Source organism: Crocuta crocuta, unplaced genomic scaffold, assembly GCF_008692635.1.
Source record: "Crocuta crocuta isolate KB4526 unplaced genomic scaffold, BGI_CrCroc_1.0 scaffold20, whole genome shotgun sequence".
NCBI classification, from domain to species: domain Eukaryota; kingdom Metazoa; phylum Chordata; class Mammalia; order Carnivora; family Hyaenidae; genus Crocuta; species Crocuta crocuta.
The window spans coordinates 689,126-709,878 of NW_027527932.1; the positions used below are offsets into that span (position 1 = coordinate 689,126).

The window sequence follows — 20,753 nt, forward strand, 5'->3', positions numbered from 1 at the left end:
ATAGCTACCAACACAGTAAAAAGGCAACACAAAGAATGGGGAAAAATATTTGCAAATCATTTATCTGATAAGAAGTTAATATCTATAATATATAGAGAACTCTTAAAACTCATCAACATAAAAACAAACCACCCAATTAAAAAATCCGCTAAGGACTTGTGAATAGACATTTCTCTAAAGACAAGCAAATGATCAATAAGTACATGAAACTTTTCTCAACATCAGTAATTATAAGGAAATGCAAATCAAAATCACAATGAGATAACATTTCATACCCATTAGGATGGCTATTATCAAAAAAAAAAAAATAAATAACAAGTGTTGGTGAGGAGGTAGAGAAATTGGAACCTTTGTGTACAGTTGTCAGGAATAAAAAAATAATACCACTTCAGTGGAATACAGTATGGTGATTACCCGATGGGTAATTACCATAGGATCTAGCAATTCCACTTTTGGGTATATACCTAAAAGAACCAAAAGCAGAATCTAGAAGAGCTATCTGTATACCCATGTTCACAGCAGCATATTCGCAACAGCAAAACATTAAAGCAACCAAAGTGTCCACTGATGAATGAATGGATAAGCAAAATGTGGTATCTACACACATTATGTATGTAGGACCTTATAAAGGTCTTTATAAAGGAAGGACATTCTTATGCTACTACATGAATTAACCTTGAGACACTATGGTAAGTAAAATAAGCCAGACACAAAAAGACAAATATCATGTGATTCGACTTCTAAGAGGTACCTAAAGTAGTCAAAACCATACAGAGGCAGAGTCTGTTTAATAGGTAGAGTCTGTTTTTTTTTGTTTGTTTGTTTTTTTAAATGTTTTTTTTATTTATTTCTAGGAGAGAGACAGACAGACAGCGTGAACAGGGGAGGGTCAGAGAGAGAGGGAGTCNTAAAATAGTCAAAACCATACAGAGGCAGAGTCTGTTTAATAGGTAGAGTCCGTTTTTTTTTGTTTGTTTTTTTTTTTTTAAATGTTTTTTTTATTTATTTCTAGGAGAGAGANAACCGACTAAGCCACCCAGGCGCCCCAGGTAGAGTCCGTTTTACAACACGAAAAGAATTGTAGAAATGAGAGATGACAATGGTTGTACAACAGTATGAATGTTAATACCACTGAACAACACACTTAAAATGGTAAATTTTGTTATGTGTATTTTACCACAATAAAAAAATAAGATGATTAATACTAAACAGATCTATAGATTCTACATAATCTCTATCAAAATCTCTACTGCCTTTTGGCATAAATTGACAAGCTTATCGTAAAATTCATATTGAAACGCAAATGATCTAGACTAGCCAAAACAATCCTGGTAAAGAAAAACCAATTTGGAGAACTCACAATTCCCCTATTTCAAAACTTACTGCATCAGTATAATAATCAATGCTCCTGGCATAAGGACAGACACATAGATCAATGGAATAGACCAAAGAATCCCAGAAACAGACTCACACAAATGTGTCCAGTGGATTTTGATAAAGGTGCAAAAGCAATTCAATACAGGAAAAACACTCATTAACAAATGATGCTGGGCGCCACTGGACAACCATAGGCAGGAAAAAAAAAAAAAAGACATTCATTAAGCCTCATATCTTATCCAAAATTAAGCCAAAATGTCAAAATGGATCATGGACTTAGGAGTACAACTACAAAACTTTTAGGTGAAGAAAAAAACAAGAGAAAGTCTTAGGGACCTGGGCACAGAAAATGAATACTAGACTTGACAATGAAAATATGATCCATGAAAGTAAAAACTGATAAATTGGGCTTGATCAAAATTTAAAAGTTTTGCTCAAGTGGTACAGCAACTCTAGAAACAGTAGGGAGATTCCTCAAAAAGTTAAAAATAGCACTACTATTTAACTACAGGATACAAAAATACTGATTTGAAGAGGTAAATGCACCTTGATGTTTACAGCAGCATTATCAACAAACTATGGAAAAAGTCCAAATGTCCATCAACTGATGGATGGATAAAGAAGATGTGGTATATATATACAATGGAATATTACTCAGCCATCCAAAAGAATGAAATCTTGTCATTTGCAATAATGTGGATGGAGCTAGAGTGTATTATGCTAAGCAAAATAGAAAAAGACAAATACCCTATGATTTCACTCATATGTGGAATTTAAGAAACAAAACAGATGAATATATGAGAGTGGGGAGAAAAGAAAAAAGAGAGGGAAACAAACTATAAGAGACTCTTAAAGAACAAACTGAGGGTTGATAGAGGGAGATGGGTGGGGGATGGGCTAAATAGGTGATGGGTATTAGGAGGGTACTTGTTATGGTGAGCACTGGGTGTTCTATGTAAGTGATGAATCACTGAATTCTCCTGAAACCAATATTGTTGTATGTTAACCAACTAAAATTTAAATTAAAATTTGAAAAGAAAAATAAAAAATAAAAAAAAAAGCTTTATGCAAGAGCCTACTCAAAGGATGAAGACAAGCTTTAGACTGACAGAAAATATTTGCACTATACATATCTGACAAAGAACTAGTATTTAGGATATGTAACTCTCAAAACTCATTAATTTAAAAACAAAACAAAACAAAAACAAAAACTCCAGGGTCTTCTGGGTGGTTCAGTAGGTTAAGCATCTGACTCTTGATTTTGGTTCAGGTCATGATCTCATGGTTTGTGAGTTCAAGCCCGGCATCAGGCTCTGCGCTGACAACATGGAGCCTGCTTGGGATTCTCTGTCTCCCTCTCTCTGCTCCTCCCTCTCTCTTTCTCTCTCTCTCTCAAAATTAATAAACTTTAAAAAAAAAAAAGCCTCCAATTTTAAAATGCATTAAAAACATCAAGAGACATTTTATCAAAGATTTATAGATGGCAAATAAATACATGAAAAGATGTTAAATGTCATCATTATTAGGGAAATGTAAAATAAAACTCCAATCATGTATCATTACACATTTATCAAAGGAACATAAACAAAAGTCACAACACCAAATGCTGGTAAAGACGTGAAGAAACCAGATTCTGAATAAACTGCCAATACAAATATACAATGGTACATATAGTCTCTGTGAAAACAGTTTGGCAGTTTCTTATAAAACTAAAGTTGTAACTACCATACAACCCAACAGTAACATTCCTGACCAATTATCCTAAAGAACTGAAGACTATGCTCACAGAAAACCTATACACAAATATTTATAGCAGCTCTATTCATACTAACTTAGATGTCCTTCAACGATGCAACGGTTAGACAAACTTTGGTGCATCCATACCATGAAATGCTACTCAGCAATAAGAACAATTTATACATGAAACAATCTGGATGAATATCTAGATAATTATACTGATTTTAAAAGGTCAACTCCAGGGCACCTGGGGCTAGTCAGCTAAGCATCTGAATCTCAGCTTGGCTCAGGGCATGATCTCAGGGTCGTGAGATGGAGTCCTGCATCCGCATGGCTCCCTGCTTAAGATTTTCTCTCTCTCCCCACCAAAAAAAAAAAAAACAAAAAAAACAGATTTTCTCTCTCTCCCTTTGCCCCAACCCGCTTGCATGCACACGCATATTCTCTCAAAAAAATTAATTAAAAATAAAAAACAAAATAAAAAGTCACCCCCAAGAGGTTACACGTATGATTTCATTTATACAGCATTTAACAATGTTAAGAAGAAATGGAAAACAGATTAGCTGTTCCTGGTGTCGACGAAAGGAGTGGGAGCAGGAAGAAAGTACGTGTGGCTGTAAGAGGTCCTAACGAATCTGTGAACACGGAAGTGTTCTGTATCCTTACAGCATCCAACGTCACATATCTGGGCCGTGCTAGTGTACCACAGTTTTATAAGATCTTAGCATTAGAAGACACTGGACAAAAGGTATACAAGATGTCTCTGTATTATTTCTTACAATGCCATCATGGGAATCCATAATTATCTCAAAATAAAAAGTTTAATTTTAAATAAAGATGCTATAAAGTATACTTATTGACATGCAAAAGATATTTATGACATACCGTTAATTTAAAAGCAGGTTACAGATCAATATATACAATATAACATAATTTTGGTATATGTTGGGTGTATGTTTTTACAAGTACATAAAAGGACTTCCTGAATGCTTACTTAGATAGATCTATCACTGGATGAATGGGATTTTAGGCAATTTCAATTTTTTACATATGTTTATTTATATTCTTATTCTTATTCTTTATCAATAATATGCATGAATGACTCTTCTAATGTGAAAGTGAGGTTACTCTTAATTTTTTAAATGTACTTTCTATGAACATGGACTAAAAGCAATACCAATACCTTGAACATACTGGTTACACAACAATTGACAGTTAAGATTACATCCGTTCCAAAGGGAAAAAAATGAATAACACAGGTTCTGTGGAAAACAAATTGATCGTGAAAGAAATTATTATTTAATAACTTACATAATAGGCTGTGCTGGCTGGTGGGTGACGGGAGCACTAATATGAGCTGCAGGCTGTACCCCCATCATTCCTGAACCATCTTAAAAGAAAACAAACACGTTTATTTTGGAGACCCCTGTATTAACACTCCATTTTATTCCTAAAGAAAAAGTCACATACTAAAAATGTCACCTAAGGAAAAAATTCCATGTATCCTTCTCAGATAAGAGTTAGCAGAGAACACTGCAAGAAACCACAAAATAATTATTTCTTACAGCTAAACGAAAAAGAAATAACTATGCAATATAGTTGACTTTTAAAACAGACATTTTTAAGTCAATAAATATACAATATTTAAATTAAGGTATGCTTTTCCAACTTACTTAATTTTGCTTACAAAAAAATAATTTTTCTGACTCAACCACTAGGAAGTTACCCTAAAGATAACTTACAATAAGCAAGACTGGGATCCAAAGTATTCCTGGCCCCATAAAAATAGTACGCATCATCATAAGGAGTCCGGTAGTTAGGAGCCAAAGGTGGTAGTAGCGGGGGAGGCGGCAGAGGTGCAATCCTGTATCAAAAGACAATCGGAAAAATTTCTCATATTTCATTGCAACGTTTCTTAAATCAAGACCTAATTCTTTTGCAAAAATTTTATTGAAAATCTAATCGCTGTTTTAGAAAAGCACCGTCTTGCTTTAATCTCATCAAAAATAAGGATTCAAAAAGTAAAAAATATACTATCAAATTTCAGAATTTAAGGCGCAATACTCATATAAGACAAAAACTTTGAGTAACAATCAATTAACATCTAATTAGTCAGTATATGCCAGTACTGAACAAACATGGTCTCTGTCCCTCAGAAATAATACAAAACTAAACAGACAATCACAGCTCAGCACGGAAGTGGAACAATACAAATCGACACAGGTGCTGTAGGAATACAGAGCAGGGACGTTTAAATCAGATAGGCCAAAGGAGGGAAGAGTAAGGCAGGCCTTCTAGAAAAGACAATGCTTCGGCCCTGTTACTGGGGTAACACAGAGGACAGTGCAGGAAGAAAAAGCAAAGAGGTATAAAATGGGATTACAAATGGTTCCATTTGACTGGAGTCTAAAGGGTGTATTTTTCTGATTCTAAAATAATTTATTGTTCTTTCAAAGGAAGTCAACCATAATGTGAAACACAAACTACATATATATCAACAGTAAAGTCCTGACATAATGTTTTCTATTTCATAAAGTTAAAACGTTTTAAAAACCTTTACCTCAGCACTTAACTGATGATTAGCAAATATCTGTGTCCACCAAGGCAATATTTTCCAATAGTAAAAATGGAAAAGGCAAATTCTGTCCGATGACCAGAAAGAGAAAAGGGGGCACCCTAGGATGTTTTACCTTTGAGTGTATCTTAATAGGTTATCCCTTGTTGCATACTTCAAAATAATTCTGAAGAACTAAGAAAGCATTAAAGTTCTCTCCAGTCATGAATATGTTTCACAATTACTGGTCACTCAGTGTGTCTAACCTCACTACCCTTGCTGCATAGATACATCAACAAAGCAGTTAAGAAACTGCTAAGAAAGGAAACTGTCAACATCATTAAATCTTAAATTTGTATAGAGATTTATTTAAAATTTGATCCTCACAACAACCCTGTAACTGTAGATAAGAAAAACTTAATACTATTTCACCTTTACAAATAAAAAAACTGAAGTTTACTAAAGGTGTAGTTTTCCCAAAATCCAGACGGTGGAGCTAGCCATTTTAATTCCTAAACCAATGCTAACACCGTCATACCATCATACCACAATCTGTCATTTCACTCCCATCTAGTCTTTTGAGTCAGAAAGCCATTAGATAAAACAAACAAAATACCTGATAAACAGAGTACACACCATGCTACAATTTGTTAGTAATAAATAAAAGATAAGACCAAGTCCTACTGAAAGAAAGTATAGCACAGAAAATATCAATGTTAAAAAAGAAAAACACCTGATTAAACACACTTCTATAATTAATACATTAATTAGTAAGCAAAAAATAAGCTCAGCTCCTACTAAGGAAAAGAAAGCACAGCCCTGAAAATATCAATGTTAAGAAGAGAATTTTCTTTATGTATAGTCTAGGATGGCCTGATGCCTTTTGCCTATAAAAATCAAATCCTTATTCTAATACCTAAGTTACAGGTTTTATAATCTCAACACTTTTTATTTCAGGTATTTGAGTTGCATAGCCAGTAAGCAATCACAGAGAAAGGGGTGAAGGAAACAGAAGCTGAAATCAAGTAACATATACAAAAAGCCACATTAGAAACCTTATTCTGCGTAAGCTGAAAAAAGTATTCACTGTTTGCCAAGTGGAAATTACAAAAATGAAGAAAATGTATAGCTTTTGTATGTTAAAAGTTTTTAAAAATAGATATTCCAAAATGTAACCGAAAACTAAATATTAAATGTAGTTACGAATTCTAAAAATACTAAGCATCTTTAAACAATAAAGGAAGGTTATAAGGATTTCCCTTGTTTTAGAAGAGAAAAGACCAACAATGCAAACAAATTTCAAGAGAAATTCTTTGACAGAAGCTGTTATTTGTACAAAAGTCTGTGAAGGAAACTGTATTCACTTCAGTAAATCCTTCTACACACAAAATATAACGATACCTTACCTAATTCCCAAACACAAAACATTTTAAACAAGCACCTGGGAGGCACCATTTCACCAAGGGTGCAGCTGGGTCCATTGTGCAAATCTTCATTTTGAGACAGGACGGAGTGAACTGGCGGGATGGGGGGGGCGGATGGGGCAGATAAAGGAGGGAGGGGTGTCTGGAAAGCTACTCTGGGTCTCTCAGGTGGTATCGTCTCTTCAAAGTGTCTTTGTGCCACACTAAACTGCTTTAGTCTATCAGGCTAAAATAAAGAGAAAAATCTGTTTGTTACATATAATCATAAATTTCAAGGTGGAAATTTCAAGGGGGACCTTTAAAGGGACCTCCAAAGATACTCTATACCAGAATGTCACAGAATAAAAAAAGTTTACAGCAATAAAGACCTTGAAGATCTAATGCTTATTTTATAAACGGGGTGACTGAGGCTCCCTGAAAGTATAAAAATTACCTGATGTCTCACCATTAATAAATAATCAAGGAAAGACTAGAGCCAAATAATAATGCTAAATATAAAATTCCATTATACAACACTGTGCTGTTTCTCTACTCAATACTTGACATCAAGTATTCTCTACAATGATTCGAAAAAGTTTTCTGTAAAGAGCCAGACAGTAAATAGCCAGACAGGATTTGCAGGGCACGTGGTTTCTTCAAATGCTAGAGTGGCCCAAAACAACATGTAAACAATTGGTGAGGGTATGCTGCCATAGAACTTTATTTACAAAATAGGAAGCAACCAGATTTGGCCATCGGCTATAGTTTGCTAACCCCCACTTTAGAACATCACTTATGTATCCTTTTCTAAGATTTGACATCAAACGTAAACCCGAAAGTAATGGTCTGTTATGTCTAATGTGTCCGTTTATTTTCATAAAGTCACTTGACACTCTAAACGTTGTTTCAGTCAAATATAAATACGAGTGTCCATCAAATACTAATATATAACTGTAAATCAAATGTTTAATAACATACCACCATATTACACTAAAAAGTTCAGGATATTAAAAGAAAGTTTTTGATTGTATAAATCATTTCTAAGGCATCCACTGGAATGGAAAATATATTTAGCTCTGGAATTATCCTTTTTCCCCAACAGGTTTAATTCCTCAGGAATGATTTCTGAGATTAAAGTTTTATTCTATGAGCAGTCAAGCACCCTGGAAGTGATACTGGGCAACCCACAAGTATATGCTCAGCGTAAGTAAAAGTGCATCAAAAGCTGCCCATATTTGAATAATTTTAAGTTGCTGTATTCTTTGCAAAAATGAACTTTTTAAATTAAAGTTTCCTAGTTATCAAAGGTAGACAACAACTTGTCTTAGCAAATACATTCTACAGATCCCACTACAGAAAAAGCACACTTTGAGAAGAGCAATATTACCTTCTCCTTACTTAACTGCAATGATATAATTCATTCAATTTAATGATGAGAATTGCAAAATTAATGAAAAAACAAGATTATAATCTCTCTAGTTCTACAGTGAATAAAAATTACTAAAATGCTTAAACACCAGAATCAAAGATTTCAATTTCTTTGGAAATCTATTCCAATACAAGAAAAACTCAAGAAAAATATGTCTATTGTAAATTAAACTGAGATAACTTTTCCTGCAATACTGCATTTGAACCAAATGGAAAGAACTAATTTAAAAACAAACTATAATAAAATGATGCACATATGAAAAAGAAAAAACTATCTTAGAGAAATAAGCAAGAGTTAAGCCTTACATTTTATGACAACTGAGTTTATTAATATTTAAACTGGTCCACTCTTCTGTTTCCCCCATTATCTCCTATCTCCACTGGCCACCACCTTTGAGGTTTATTCGTATGAAAGAACAAACATTAAAAGATTCCAGGAACCCTTACCGATTTCTCAGGGTCTCGTGCGCCAGAAGCTGCAACCCTGAGGTCCATATCTTTTTCTCTGAACAAAATTAAAATTCCATATTTTAAACAGTTGTAATAAACACTATCAAAATCATAATCATTACTAAAGCAAATTTAAGCACAAAGTCCATGCAATAATATCTTTAAGTACAAATAATTCTTCTTACTGATAATAAACCTTAAATAATTCTGAAAACTAAATTTTTGATCTGGTGCAAAGTAAACTACAATTCACCTCTAAACTGACTTACAGTAAGTGCCGGAAGTATTTAGAAGCCTCAGCAATTCACACAAAGTACAGAAGTAAAACAAAATCTTCACTTTGTGAAACAAAAACATTTAGGATACATGTATATTTTGTTGGCAAAACTAAGGGTAAAAATTTTAAAATACCATACATTCTAATAAGCTTCTAATATGAGTTTTTAAGAAAATGACGTTAAAAAAATTACTAATGTAAGACAGTAGATATTGGCTTTCTCCAAGTAGAGGGGAAAAGGCAAAACTAAAAGATGGTAGGTTTCAAAATTCTCTAAAACCAAGACATCTAATTCTAATTGTAAACTGTAATTAATATTTCACAGGCATTTCTACAAGAAAGATTACAAACACTAAGACTTGTATACAGTATAAATATCTATGCGTTTATCATGATTATTTTTATATTACATTTATGGATGTGCTAATCATTTCACACCGATATAAGACAAAATACTTTCATTTCATATATGTTACTACATATGAGATAATACAGTGGGCATGTAGATAACATTAAATGCTACCCTAAATCAAAAATTAAAGAAATTAACAAAGGTATCTGAAAGGCCTATTATAGGATATACACACAGTCTCATTTGCTACCCATATGACACAGTAAATGAACACTCTCATGAGTATTTGTTTTACTACCCTGGCTGATGTACATTGCAGAGGCTGAAATGGAAGTGATTTACAGATACATAATCATCTTAGGAAAAATATCCCCTTATTTTACTATGTAATTGTTATCACCATGTCATTTTACACAAATGCATTTTAAATTCAAAACACGTTTTTTAAATGCAAACCTTTCATTACCGTCTCTTGTTCCTCTGTTGTTCTGCCATTTGTTCTAATAGTTCTAATCTATATTTCTCCTTCCTTCTCTGAATAAGTTCTCGATCTTCACCTCCTAGAAAGTGGTAAGAAAAAAAATTGTCTAGCGGTACCTGGGTGGCTCAGTCAGTTAAGAATCTGACTTGTGTTTCAGCTCACATCACGATCTTCCAGTCTGTGAGATCGAGAGATTCTCTCTCTCCCCCTCTCTTTCTGCCCCCCCACCCCACTTACACTTGTGCTCTCTCTCAAAATAAATAAACTTTAAAAAAGGAAAAAATTGGCCTTAACTCTTTAAGATTATGTATATTTATTTTGAGAGAGAGACTGCACTGTCAGAGCCGAGCCCGACGCAAAGCTCCATCTCATAAACTGGTCTTAACTCTTAAGCAACATCGGCAACTTAGAAAGTTGAATTTTAAATAACATAATTTTTAATTATATCAAAGAGTAATTACTGCATATGCAAAAAATATAAAAGGTAAAATCGTGTATCATTACCTCTTCAATTAATTTCACAATTTATGAATATATACTATATGTGAATCACAAGACAAATTACTCTTTCCCAAATCTCTACGCTTCCAAAACCTTAAATAAGAGAATATTCTAATAATCTCCATCCGATTTTTCTAGGAATTGGGATAATAATTGCCACTAATAACTTCCACAATCCCCTTAAATTTAACAAGTATGTCCAGGGTGCCTGAGTGTCTCAGTCAGTTAAGCATCTGATTTTGGCTCAGATCATGACCTCACTGTGAGTACGAGCCCCACATCCGGCTCTGTGTTGACATCAGAGCCTGGAGCCTGCTTCGGACTCTGGATCTACCTCTCTCTGTCCCTCCCTGACTCATGTTCTTTCTCTCTCTCGCTCTCTCTCAAAAATAAATAAACTTTAGGGGTGCCTGGGTGGCTCAGTCGGTTAAGCGTCCGACTTTGGCTCAAGTCATGATCTCATGGTTCATGGGTTCGAGCCCCACATTGGGTTCTGTGCTGGCAGCTCAGAGCTTGGGGCCTGTTTCAGGTTCTGTGTCTCCCTCTCCCTCTGCCCCTCCCCTGCTGCTGCTCTGTCTCAAAAAAAGATAAAAACTATAAAAAATAAACTTTAAAACAAAACAAAAAAAAAGTCCAAAATGAACACTTCAAAAGCAATTGCCCCTGTTTTCTGTTAATGGCCTGATCGCTGAACCTCAAAACCTCCTATAACTTTGACTGCTCATTCTCTTATTCAATTCATATTTAGATCCTCCTTCTATTCTCACCACCATTAACCTTGGATCAGAACGATCTACATTTCACCTAGACTGCAACAATAACCTCCTAATTAGTTACTCCATTCCCCTTTCTTTGCTCCAATAAATGAAACATACTTATATAAGATTAACTTAAAATGCAACACTAATCACACTGGGACACTGCTCAAATTCTACCTCAACTCCACAGAAAAAAACATAAACCTCTCACCCAGGTATCATGCGCAAATCCAGTTGTGCAAACATTTTAGATCCACAGATCATTATTACTGCATTTAATCTTTTGGACTTACAAGTGATGTTTTTTTAAGATAGAGTTGACACACAATGTTACATGGGTTCCAGGTGTACAACCTCGATGCAACAAGTCTATACATTATGCTATGTTCACCCCTACTGTAGCTACCATCTGGGACCATATAATGTTATTATAGCATCACTGACTGCATTCCCTATGATGTGCCTTTTATCCCCATGACATTCATTGCATATCTGAAAGCCTGTATCTTCCACACCCCTTCATTCATTTTGCCCACCCTCCCATCCTGTTCCCCTCTGGCAGCCATCACTTTATTCTCTGTATTTGTAAGCATGACTCAACATATTTGTTTTCCATATTCTGCGTACGAGTGAAATCATATGGTAGTCATCTTTCTCTGATTTGACTGAGGTGTAATAGCATCGAGGTCCACCCGTGTTGTTGCAAATAGCACGATCTCATCCTTTTCATGGGGTGTAATATTACTGTCTACATATACCACTTCTTCATTATCCATGTCAACTGATGGGACACTTAGGTTGCTTCCGTATCTTGGCTATTATAAATAATCTTGCAATAAACATAGGGGCACAGGTATCTTTTTAGTGTTTTCATTTTCTTTGAATTATTGGATCATTTCTATTTTTAATTTCTTGAGGAGCCTTATATACTGTTTTCCACAGTGGCTGTCCCAATTTGCATTCTCAGCTATAATACAGGAGTTCCTTTTTCTCAATATCCTCACCAATCTGACAAGTGTAAGGTGATATCTCACTGTGGTTTTGATTTGCATTTCCTTGATGATTAGTGATGGTGAGCATCTTTTCATGTATCTGTTGGTCATCTGGAGGTCTTCTTTGGAAAAAATATCTATTCAGGTCTGCTGCCCATTTTTAATTGGATTTTTTTTTTTTTTTTTGGTGTTGAGTTGTATAAGTTCTTTATATATTTTGGACATTAACCCCTTATCAGATGTATATAATTTGCAAGTATCTTCTCCCATTCACTAGGAAGCCTTTTCATTTAGTTGATGGTTTCCTTTGCTCTGCAAAACCTTTTTATTTTAGTGTAGTTCCAACAGATAATTTTTGCTTTTGTTTCCCTTGCCTTAGGAGAAATTTCTAAGAAGATGTTGCTACAGCTGAGGTCAGAGAAATTGTGCCTGTGTTCTCTTCTAGAATTTTTTTTTTTTTTTTTAAGTTTCTGGTCTCACATTTAGGTCTTTAACCCATTTTGAGTTTATTTTTGTGTATGGTGTAAGAAAGTGGCCCAGTTTCATTCTATTACATGTAGATGTCCAGTTTTCCTAGCACCATTTATTAAAGAGGCTATCTTTTCCCCATTGTATGTTCTTGCCTCTGTTGTCACAGATTAATTGACTATATAAGTGTGGGTTTATTTCTGGGCTCTCTAAACAGTTCCATTGATCTATGTATCTATTTTTATGCCAGTACCATACTGTTTTGATTACTGAATGCAGCCCTGTGATACTATCTTGAATCAAGAATTTGGAATTGTGATACCTCCAGTATTGTCTTCCTTTCTCAAAATTACTTTGGCTACTCAGTGTCTCTTGTGGTTCAATAGAAATTTTAGTAATTTTTTTCTGGTTTTGTAAAAACTTCTATTGGTGTTCTGCTGAAATTGCACTGAATCTGTAGACTGCTGTGAGTAGTATAGACATTTTAATAATATTAATTCTTCTAACCCATGGGCATAGAATATCTATTTGTCTCTTCTCCAATTTCTTTCATCAATGTTATTACTGCATATGTTAGTGACATAAAATAACCTCTTAATCTTGATATGCATCATCTGAAACACCACACAAATCACAGGATATCAAAAATGCAATTGAGCCAGCAATTTCTCTGCTACCTTAATTATTAGTTTCCCAACCATCAGTGAACATACAGCATCTAAGTATGCCCATGAAGCACAGTTGCCATAGGAGTAAGGTGTAAGGAGTAAGATGAATTATACACTAAGCTTAATAATAATCTTTTATATTAAAGTAGATCTATCCATTCTACTTCTGACCTTGATGGAGTAATAATAAACACAGCACTTAACCTTCCACCATAAAAGAAAATAATTTAACTAGGAAAACTATGAAATACAGTAGAACCTTGGTTGTGAGCATAATTTGTTCCGATACATGTCTGTGATCCAAAGCACTTGTATATCAAAGAGAATTTCAAGATCCATTGGCTCAGTTGTAATCATGTGACATTTGGCAACACATACTAATCATATTGCAAGACATCACTCATTTATCAAGTTAAAACTTATTAGAAATGTTTGCTCATCTTGCAGAACAAACTACTCACCACCCAAGGTTTTACCATAACTGTTTTTCAGACACTGGACAATAGGCAGCACAGGAGTGTAATACCTGAAAGAAAACTAATGAGGTGAGCCCTTTAAGCACTGCCCTTTCTGTCTGAATGCAATTTCCAGACCACAGTACAGGGAAGGAGAAACCAAACAAAGCCAGGAAATGAAGCAAATCACATAAAGATAAAAATTTAGCAAGGTTAAAATGTCTGAAAGTTTAAGGCAAAGATCCAAAAAGAAGCAAGCATAAAAAGAGCTTTGGAAATCTGTGGAGGGGTCCCTTCAGACATTACTGTACCCTAGTCTATGAATGTACAAGACAAAATTCCATTCAGCTGGACAGAAAACTATGGAAGACACAAACTGAAAAATTCTCCAACATCCTCAAAGTAGAGAGAAATTCAAATTCCAGCCAGCTATAGTGGAGTTCTCGTTGATCCCCTAAAGTGTTTAAGGAAGATCCCCCCAAGAAAGGTCATTCTGTAGTAACAGGGCTGGACTATCCCTAGGAAGAAGGCTACTCTAAGATTTCCCCAGCTAAAGTTAAAGCAAAACCTCAAAAAGACTGGTTCTTAAATATCAGAAAAATGTGACTCTAGTAGGCAAAATTCTCGCACAGACCCTATGTTCCCTGCCTTCTGGTGCTGACTTCCCGTATAAGCTCTCCCCTTGAGTACAGACAGGACCTATGAAAGAGGTCCTTTTGAAGGAGGTTCTTTGGCTTTTCCAGCCAAAAGCAAGGAATTTGCTGCTATGATTTAGGTACCAATTCTGGACCAAAATTCAAGTCTGAATTCATTAACAGGGAGATTATCTCGGGTGGGCCAGATATAGTTAGGTAAAAGCCCTCCCTGAGTTTAGACATTCTCCTTGCTGGTAATGATAAAGTGAGCAGCCATGGTAAGGAAACACACATGGCAAGGAACAACAGATGGTCTCTACACACTGGGCAGTGCAGCTAACCCCGAGTAAGAGGTCCTTCGTAATACAACCACCAGTAAATGGATTCCACCAACAATGTGAATAGGCTTAGAAGCAGATTCTTCCCCAGTCAAGATTCAGATGGAAAACAGAGCCTGGCTGACTCTATGAGACCTGAGCCTTATGAGACCTGATTATAGACTTATAAGACCTGAGCAAAGAACCTAAACTCCTGACCCACAGAAAAGATGGGATAATGTAGGATGTTTTGAGCCACAAAATCTGTGCTAATCTGTGATGCAGCAATTGAAGACTAATACAATGACCAATAACTATTACAAAAGTTAGTCTCTAGAAAAATAAAAAACATAAACCACAGATGATGAAACAAATAAAGATATTAAATTAGCTACTGTAACTATGCCCAAGCATTTAAATAAAAATGGGAACATAGGGGCACCTAGATGGCCCAGGTAGTAGAGCATACAACTCTTGATCTCTTAGGATCATGAATTTAAGCCCCACGTTGGGCATGGAACTTCCTTATAAAAACAAAACCAAAACAAATCAACTGGATTTAATAAAACTTTAAATACGTGTGTGTGTGTGTGTGTGTGTGTATTTTAAAAACAGGAACATAATGAGGAAGAAATAAGAAACTGTTTTAAATTTTTTTAAAGTTTGTTTATTTTGAGAGAGAGAGAGACAGAGCAAGAGTGGGCGAGAGGCAGAGATAGAGGGAGACACAGAAGAGGTCAGACCCCTAACCGACTGAGCCATTCAGGCACCCAAAGAAGCTGTTTAAAAAAAAAATGAGGGGCACCTGGGTGGCTTAGTCGGTGAAGCGTCCGACTTTTGCTTAGGTCATGATCTCGCGGTTCGTGGGTTCGAGCCCCGCGTCGGGCTCTGTGCTGACTGCCAGCTCAGAGCCTGGAGCCTGTTTCAGTCTGTGACTCCCTCTCTTTCTGACCCTCCCCTGCTCACGCTGTCTCTCTCTCTCTCTCTCTCCTAGAAATTAAAAAATAAATAAATAAATAAAAATGAGTTCTGCTTCTATTTAGCAGAAAGCTACAAGAAAAAACTGCTCAAACCCTACAATGGTGAAAATGCTCAATCATCTATAAAACTGTAACTTTTAAAAAGCATGTCAGAGAGCTCAGATTATAACCAACCAGGTAAAGTGAATTCTACTTAACCAACTGAGCCACCCAGGCACCTCTCCAGGTAAAGTGAATTCCAAAGGGCATAAAAACCAATTCAGAGAGATGGGATAATCCGAATTTTTTACCTTTCCCAGAGGATAAAGAAGTAGGCAGGTACCTTCAAAGCAGGTAGGAAAATAACAGCTGAAATGTTAATGAATTCTTAAAGGCTTTGAGTAGGCTAGAATAATGATGTAGATTCTCTGGAATCTACCCAGACACAAGGGAAATCTGGACTCACTTCTGCACCTCCACCTCCACCAGAAGCTTATGAGACTAGAAATGGGGCAACACGAGACGTATGAACATATAAACAAAGTTCTGTTACTGTTAGGGGAAGGGCAGGAAATTCTCACACAAGATGCTCCACAGACATAAAAGAGGGTTTGGCTACCACTCTGGGAATCAACAGGACCCCTAAGAGAGCCTCATTTCTGAGAATCAGATGCATAGGATCACCCTTGCACCAAAAACAAGCAAAAGTAATCACTCTGTTAGCAAGCAGGTCCTGCTGAGAACTGAGGAAGTTGCAGACACACTAAGAAAACCCCTCAAGCACTCCAGGCTCCACACTAAGAACAAGGTAGTCAGAGAATTTAAAACTTTTAAACAAGTGGTAGATGAATAGTTAAAAAACAATAAATCTGCACAAGACATGAACATTACTACCAACCAACTGACCAACTTTTTAAAAAAAATTTTAATGTTTTATTTATTTCTGAGAGAGAGAGAGACAGAGAGAGACAGAGACAGAGAGACAGTATGAGCAGGGGAGGGTCAGAGAGAGGGAGACACAGAATCTGAAACAGGCTCCAGGCTCTGAGCTGTCAGCACAGAGCCCGACGAGGGGTTTGAACCCACGAACCGTGAGATCATGACCTGAGCCGAAGTCGGACGCCCAACCGACTGAGCCACTCAGGGGCTCCCCAACTGACCTACTTGATATGTATAAACTACTACACTCAACAACCATACAATGCACATTCTTTCAACTACACACTAAACATTTGCCAAGATAAGACTATATTCTGGGCCATTAGAAAGAATTTTAAATTCAAATTTGAAATTGAAGTTATACAAACAGCTTTTTTCAGACCATAAGGGAATTAAACAAGTAGTCAGTAATAAAAAGATAACAGGAAAATCCCCAAATGTTTGAAAATATAAAAGCATACTTCTAAATAATCCATGATTCTTTTATAAACCACATAATATATTGTTATTTTTCTCTCAGTAGTCACTGTCTTAATTTTTTAAGTAAAGCAGAGGTTCTTGGCACAAAACTATAGGAAGACAAATTTCAATTCAATTGAAATGAGAATTTTATAACAATCAGATTGTGCTACCTCTGGAGTACGATGGACCCTATGGGTCCATTCAAATACAGGCTGAGGGGAAAAAAAAACAAGCATTAGATAAATCACTGGATTAAATTACTTTAATGGTTTGTTCAAGGCATTAGAGTCTATTATCTCACCAAATATTCATCCATAATTCCTGGATTGCAGTAATGATAATTTCATGATACTCAATATTAAAATTTTAGGGTAGAATAATCCATTTACTGATAAAATTATTTGTCAGTGGACTCTCACCAAAGAAAGCCATTTCTCCAATTTTTACCATTGTTAACAAAATACATCATAAGGATGAAACCTTTACTCTGACTTACTAATAGGTTATACTGGTAAATTCTCAATTAAAGACATTACATTACAATAAAACTCTAGTTGCTATGCCATATTTTCTTACAATAACCATTTCACAGAAATAAAGATCTTGGAATATCATGCAATTAAATATCTCTAAGCCAAGATTTAAATCACTGACTGCTTTTGGGTTAAATGAATCAAAACTGTTATCCAATTTCCTCATATACTTCCACTGAAACCAAATTTCAGGTAATTTTTTTCTAATAGTTTTACAAAGAAATTGGACCACTTCTTTATTTTAAAGTTACACATAGGAAATAAGGTTCTCTTCACACTGCTTCTGAAATTATGACAAGCAGCAAATCAACCTATTTATATTAAGCACTGACCTTCATTTCTGATGACTAGAACATTTGGATTATGATGATTTGAACAAGACACCTCAAAAACCACATGGAAAGAACATAGGAAAGGATGTATATCAAAGAATACAAGGTTTATTTAGTTCAGGGACACTAAACTTAAAAGGTAAGGCAATTCTGTGCTAGCTAAAACAGAAAAAAGCTATCACATACAAAACAGAATAATAAGAAATACCCACACTACAACAAGGTTGCTGAAATTAATATTTCATTCATCATCTATGTAAGCTCGTCACTAAATACAAGTTATTCCACTTTAAAATTATATTATATTATATGACTGGCTGGTCAGTCATTAAGCATCTGACTTCAGCTCAGGTGATGATCTCACAGTTAGTGAGTTCGAGCCCCACATCAGGTTCTGGAGCCTGCTTCAGATTGGGTCTCCCTCTCTCTCTCTGCCCCTCCCCTGCTCACACTCTGTNCGAACCCACGAACCGCGAGATCATGACCCAAGCGAAAGTCGGACACTTAACCGACTAAGCCACCCAGGCGCCCCCAGAATGCAAAAGTTTAATCAACTGCAAGTTTTGTACACACCAAAGAGCATCCCCGCAAAAGGACTACAGATCTCTCGGTTAGTGGATTTGGATGGTTCATTGTCGCGAGCACTAAAACAAAAACAAGAAGAATTAGAACTCAAATGATTATCAGGCAACAAAAATTTAAAGTAAATTGTAGGCATGAGTCATTGGACTTTGAAAGTACTGTGGACACTACAATAGTTACATATTTTTAAAGTCAGGGTAAAATTATAGCATTTTAACTCTTTCTACAGTGAGACTTTGATATATACACTCAGCCTGTATAAATATACTACCATTTTCTTTAGCCTGTATCATTGGTTCTATAGATTTCCAATAAAATCCTTTCCCATAAGAACAGTTAACCCAATAAAGAAAATGAATGTAAATACAAATAAATCCTAAAAAAAAAAAAAAAGAAGAAGCAAAAGGTGATACCCACACACACACTTGTAAAAGATCATCCCTTAAAAACTCCTTTCTTAAAATACAGAAATAAGGCGGGGAGTGAGGGGGACAATTCACTCAAAGAAAACCTAATCAGACCCGAACAGCTAAGTATCTTATCTCAAGCACTTCAATGTATTACTTTTCTTCAGAGAAAATAGACACCTTTCATGACGTATGACATTATTATTTCCATTATGCACTATGGGTTCAGAACTTATCCTTATGTATGATACCAGAAAGCCACCAAAATTATAAAAACTATAAACAAAAAGAGAACATGAATATAAAGTACATATCATTTCCATTCTTCTTGACATGACAGAACTATTACAAGCACACATTTTACAAAGTAAGCATAAAAATTATCTGCTCAATAAGCTGAAAATCAAAAAGAATTTTTTTTAAAGGAAAACTCACATTGCAGGAACACTTTCAACTTATTTCCAGTTAAGTTACATAGCTCCCAGAACTCCAAGGTATTATAAATAGATTTACAGTCCATTAACTATATGCTTATCTGTCCTTTCATCATTTCAAACAAATTTATAAACCTTATAATTATAGGGACTTATTTGGAATACCTTGGCACACTTATAATCCAAACTTGCTCTTCAAAATAATCCTATTAAGTACTATAAATTTTCATTTAACACAATTCTCCCATCCTCCTTTTATTCCCTTTAATTCTTTTTATGTTTTTTTAAATTATTTCTGAGAGAGACAACATGAGCAGGGGAGGGTCAGAGAGAGAGAGACAGAGACACAGAATCCGAAACGGGCTCCAGGCTCTGAGCTGTCAGCACAGAGCCCGACGCGGGGCTCGAACCCACGAACCGTGAGATCATGACCTGAGCGGAAGTTGGACGCTTAACTGACTGAGCCACCCAGGCGCCCCCCTTTAATACCTTTCTTAAAGGAAAGCTGTTAACATGCTATGCCTTCCTACTTATTCAGTAAGCCAGTTTTAGCAGTTGTGGTTTCACAGTGTAATGACTGAAGGGCAGAATTTATATTACATACTATACCTTTTATTTCCAGCAGATGAAATGCGTACGTTTAACTGTTCTGTGACATCACCAACATACTCCTTAGGAGGCACATTCCCTCGTCTGTTCCCGTACATCCTTAAAAACACATTAGCTTATAGAGCTTGCTCCACATACAGTGGACCTCCTCATATATCTCTGGTGATTTTACATTTGATGTTGGAAATGTTAAAGGGAACAGTGTTACAATGAAGTTTTACTGTAAACACATTTGAAAATTAATATGAATGAGATTTAATTCAAGCATGACTTGCTGGTTAATAAGAAACACTGAGAGCTCAGATTCAATAGTCTTTAAAAAAAAAAAAAGGAAGTTATTATAAACCATTTGAATACAACTTCTAGAAAATTTTAATTTCAAACTATTGCTTATACTAAGACTTTCTTTTCATTCATTTAATTCAAAGAATATTTACTGAGGACCTGCTACATGCAACTACTATTTATTCATTTATTCTAGGCACTGGATATACGCACTGGCTCTTGCTTTCATGAGGATTATAGACACATTTCACAATCAGATCTCCTTTTTTCAAAATTCATAGATTCTGGAAATTATTTCACTGCATATACAAACCTTTTTAACTTAAAAATATAGCAAGTGTCTTACCAATTAAATCAA

The 20,753-nt window shown here is 35.4% G+C and overlaps 1 protein-coding gene across 10 annotated transcripts in view; it reads right to left on the reverse strand.

Moving 5' to 3' along the window:
• The window catches only part of CSPP1 (centrosome and spindle pole associated protein 1), a 132,598-nt gene that overhangs the window by 44,887 nt on the left and 66,958 nt on the right, over window positions 1–20,753 (reverse strand). For 8 of the 10 annotated variants that reach the window (XM_077751774.1, XM_077751771.1, XM_077751770.1 and 5 more), the window contains 7 exons: window positions 20,111–20,209; window positions 18,652–18,722; window positions 10,045–10,138; window positions 8,947–9,004; window positions 7,110–7,318; window positions 4,857–4,978; window positions 4,426–4,504 (listed from right to left, as the gene is read on the reverse strand). In XM_077751774.1, coding sequence (XP_077607900.1) covers window positions 4,426–4,504; window positions 4,857–4,978; window positions 7,110–7,318; window positions 8,947–9,004; window positions 10,045–10,138; window positions 18,652–18,722; window positions 20,111–20,209 — 732 coding nt within the window. The remainder of the gene's footprint in view (window positions 1–4,425; window positions 4,505–4,856; window positions 4,979–7,109; window positions 7,319–8,946; window positions 9,005–10,044; window positions 10,139–18,651; window positions 18,723–20,110; window positions 20,210–20,753) is intronic. The other 2 variants (XM_077751772.1, XM_077751773.1) reach the window with 2 other exon arrangements.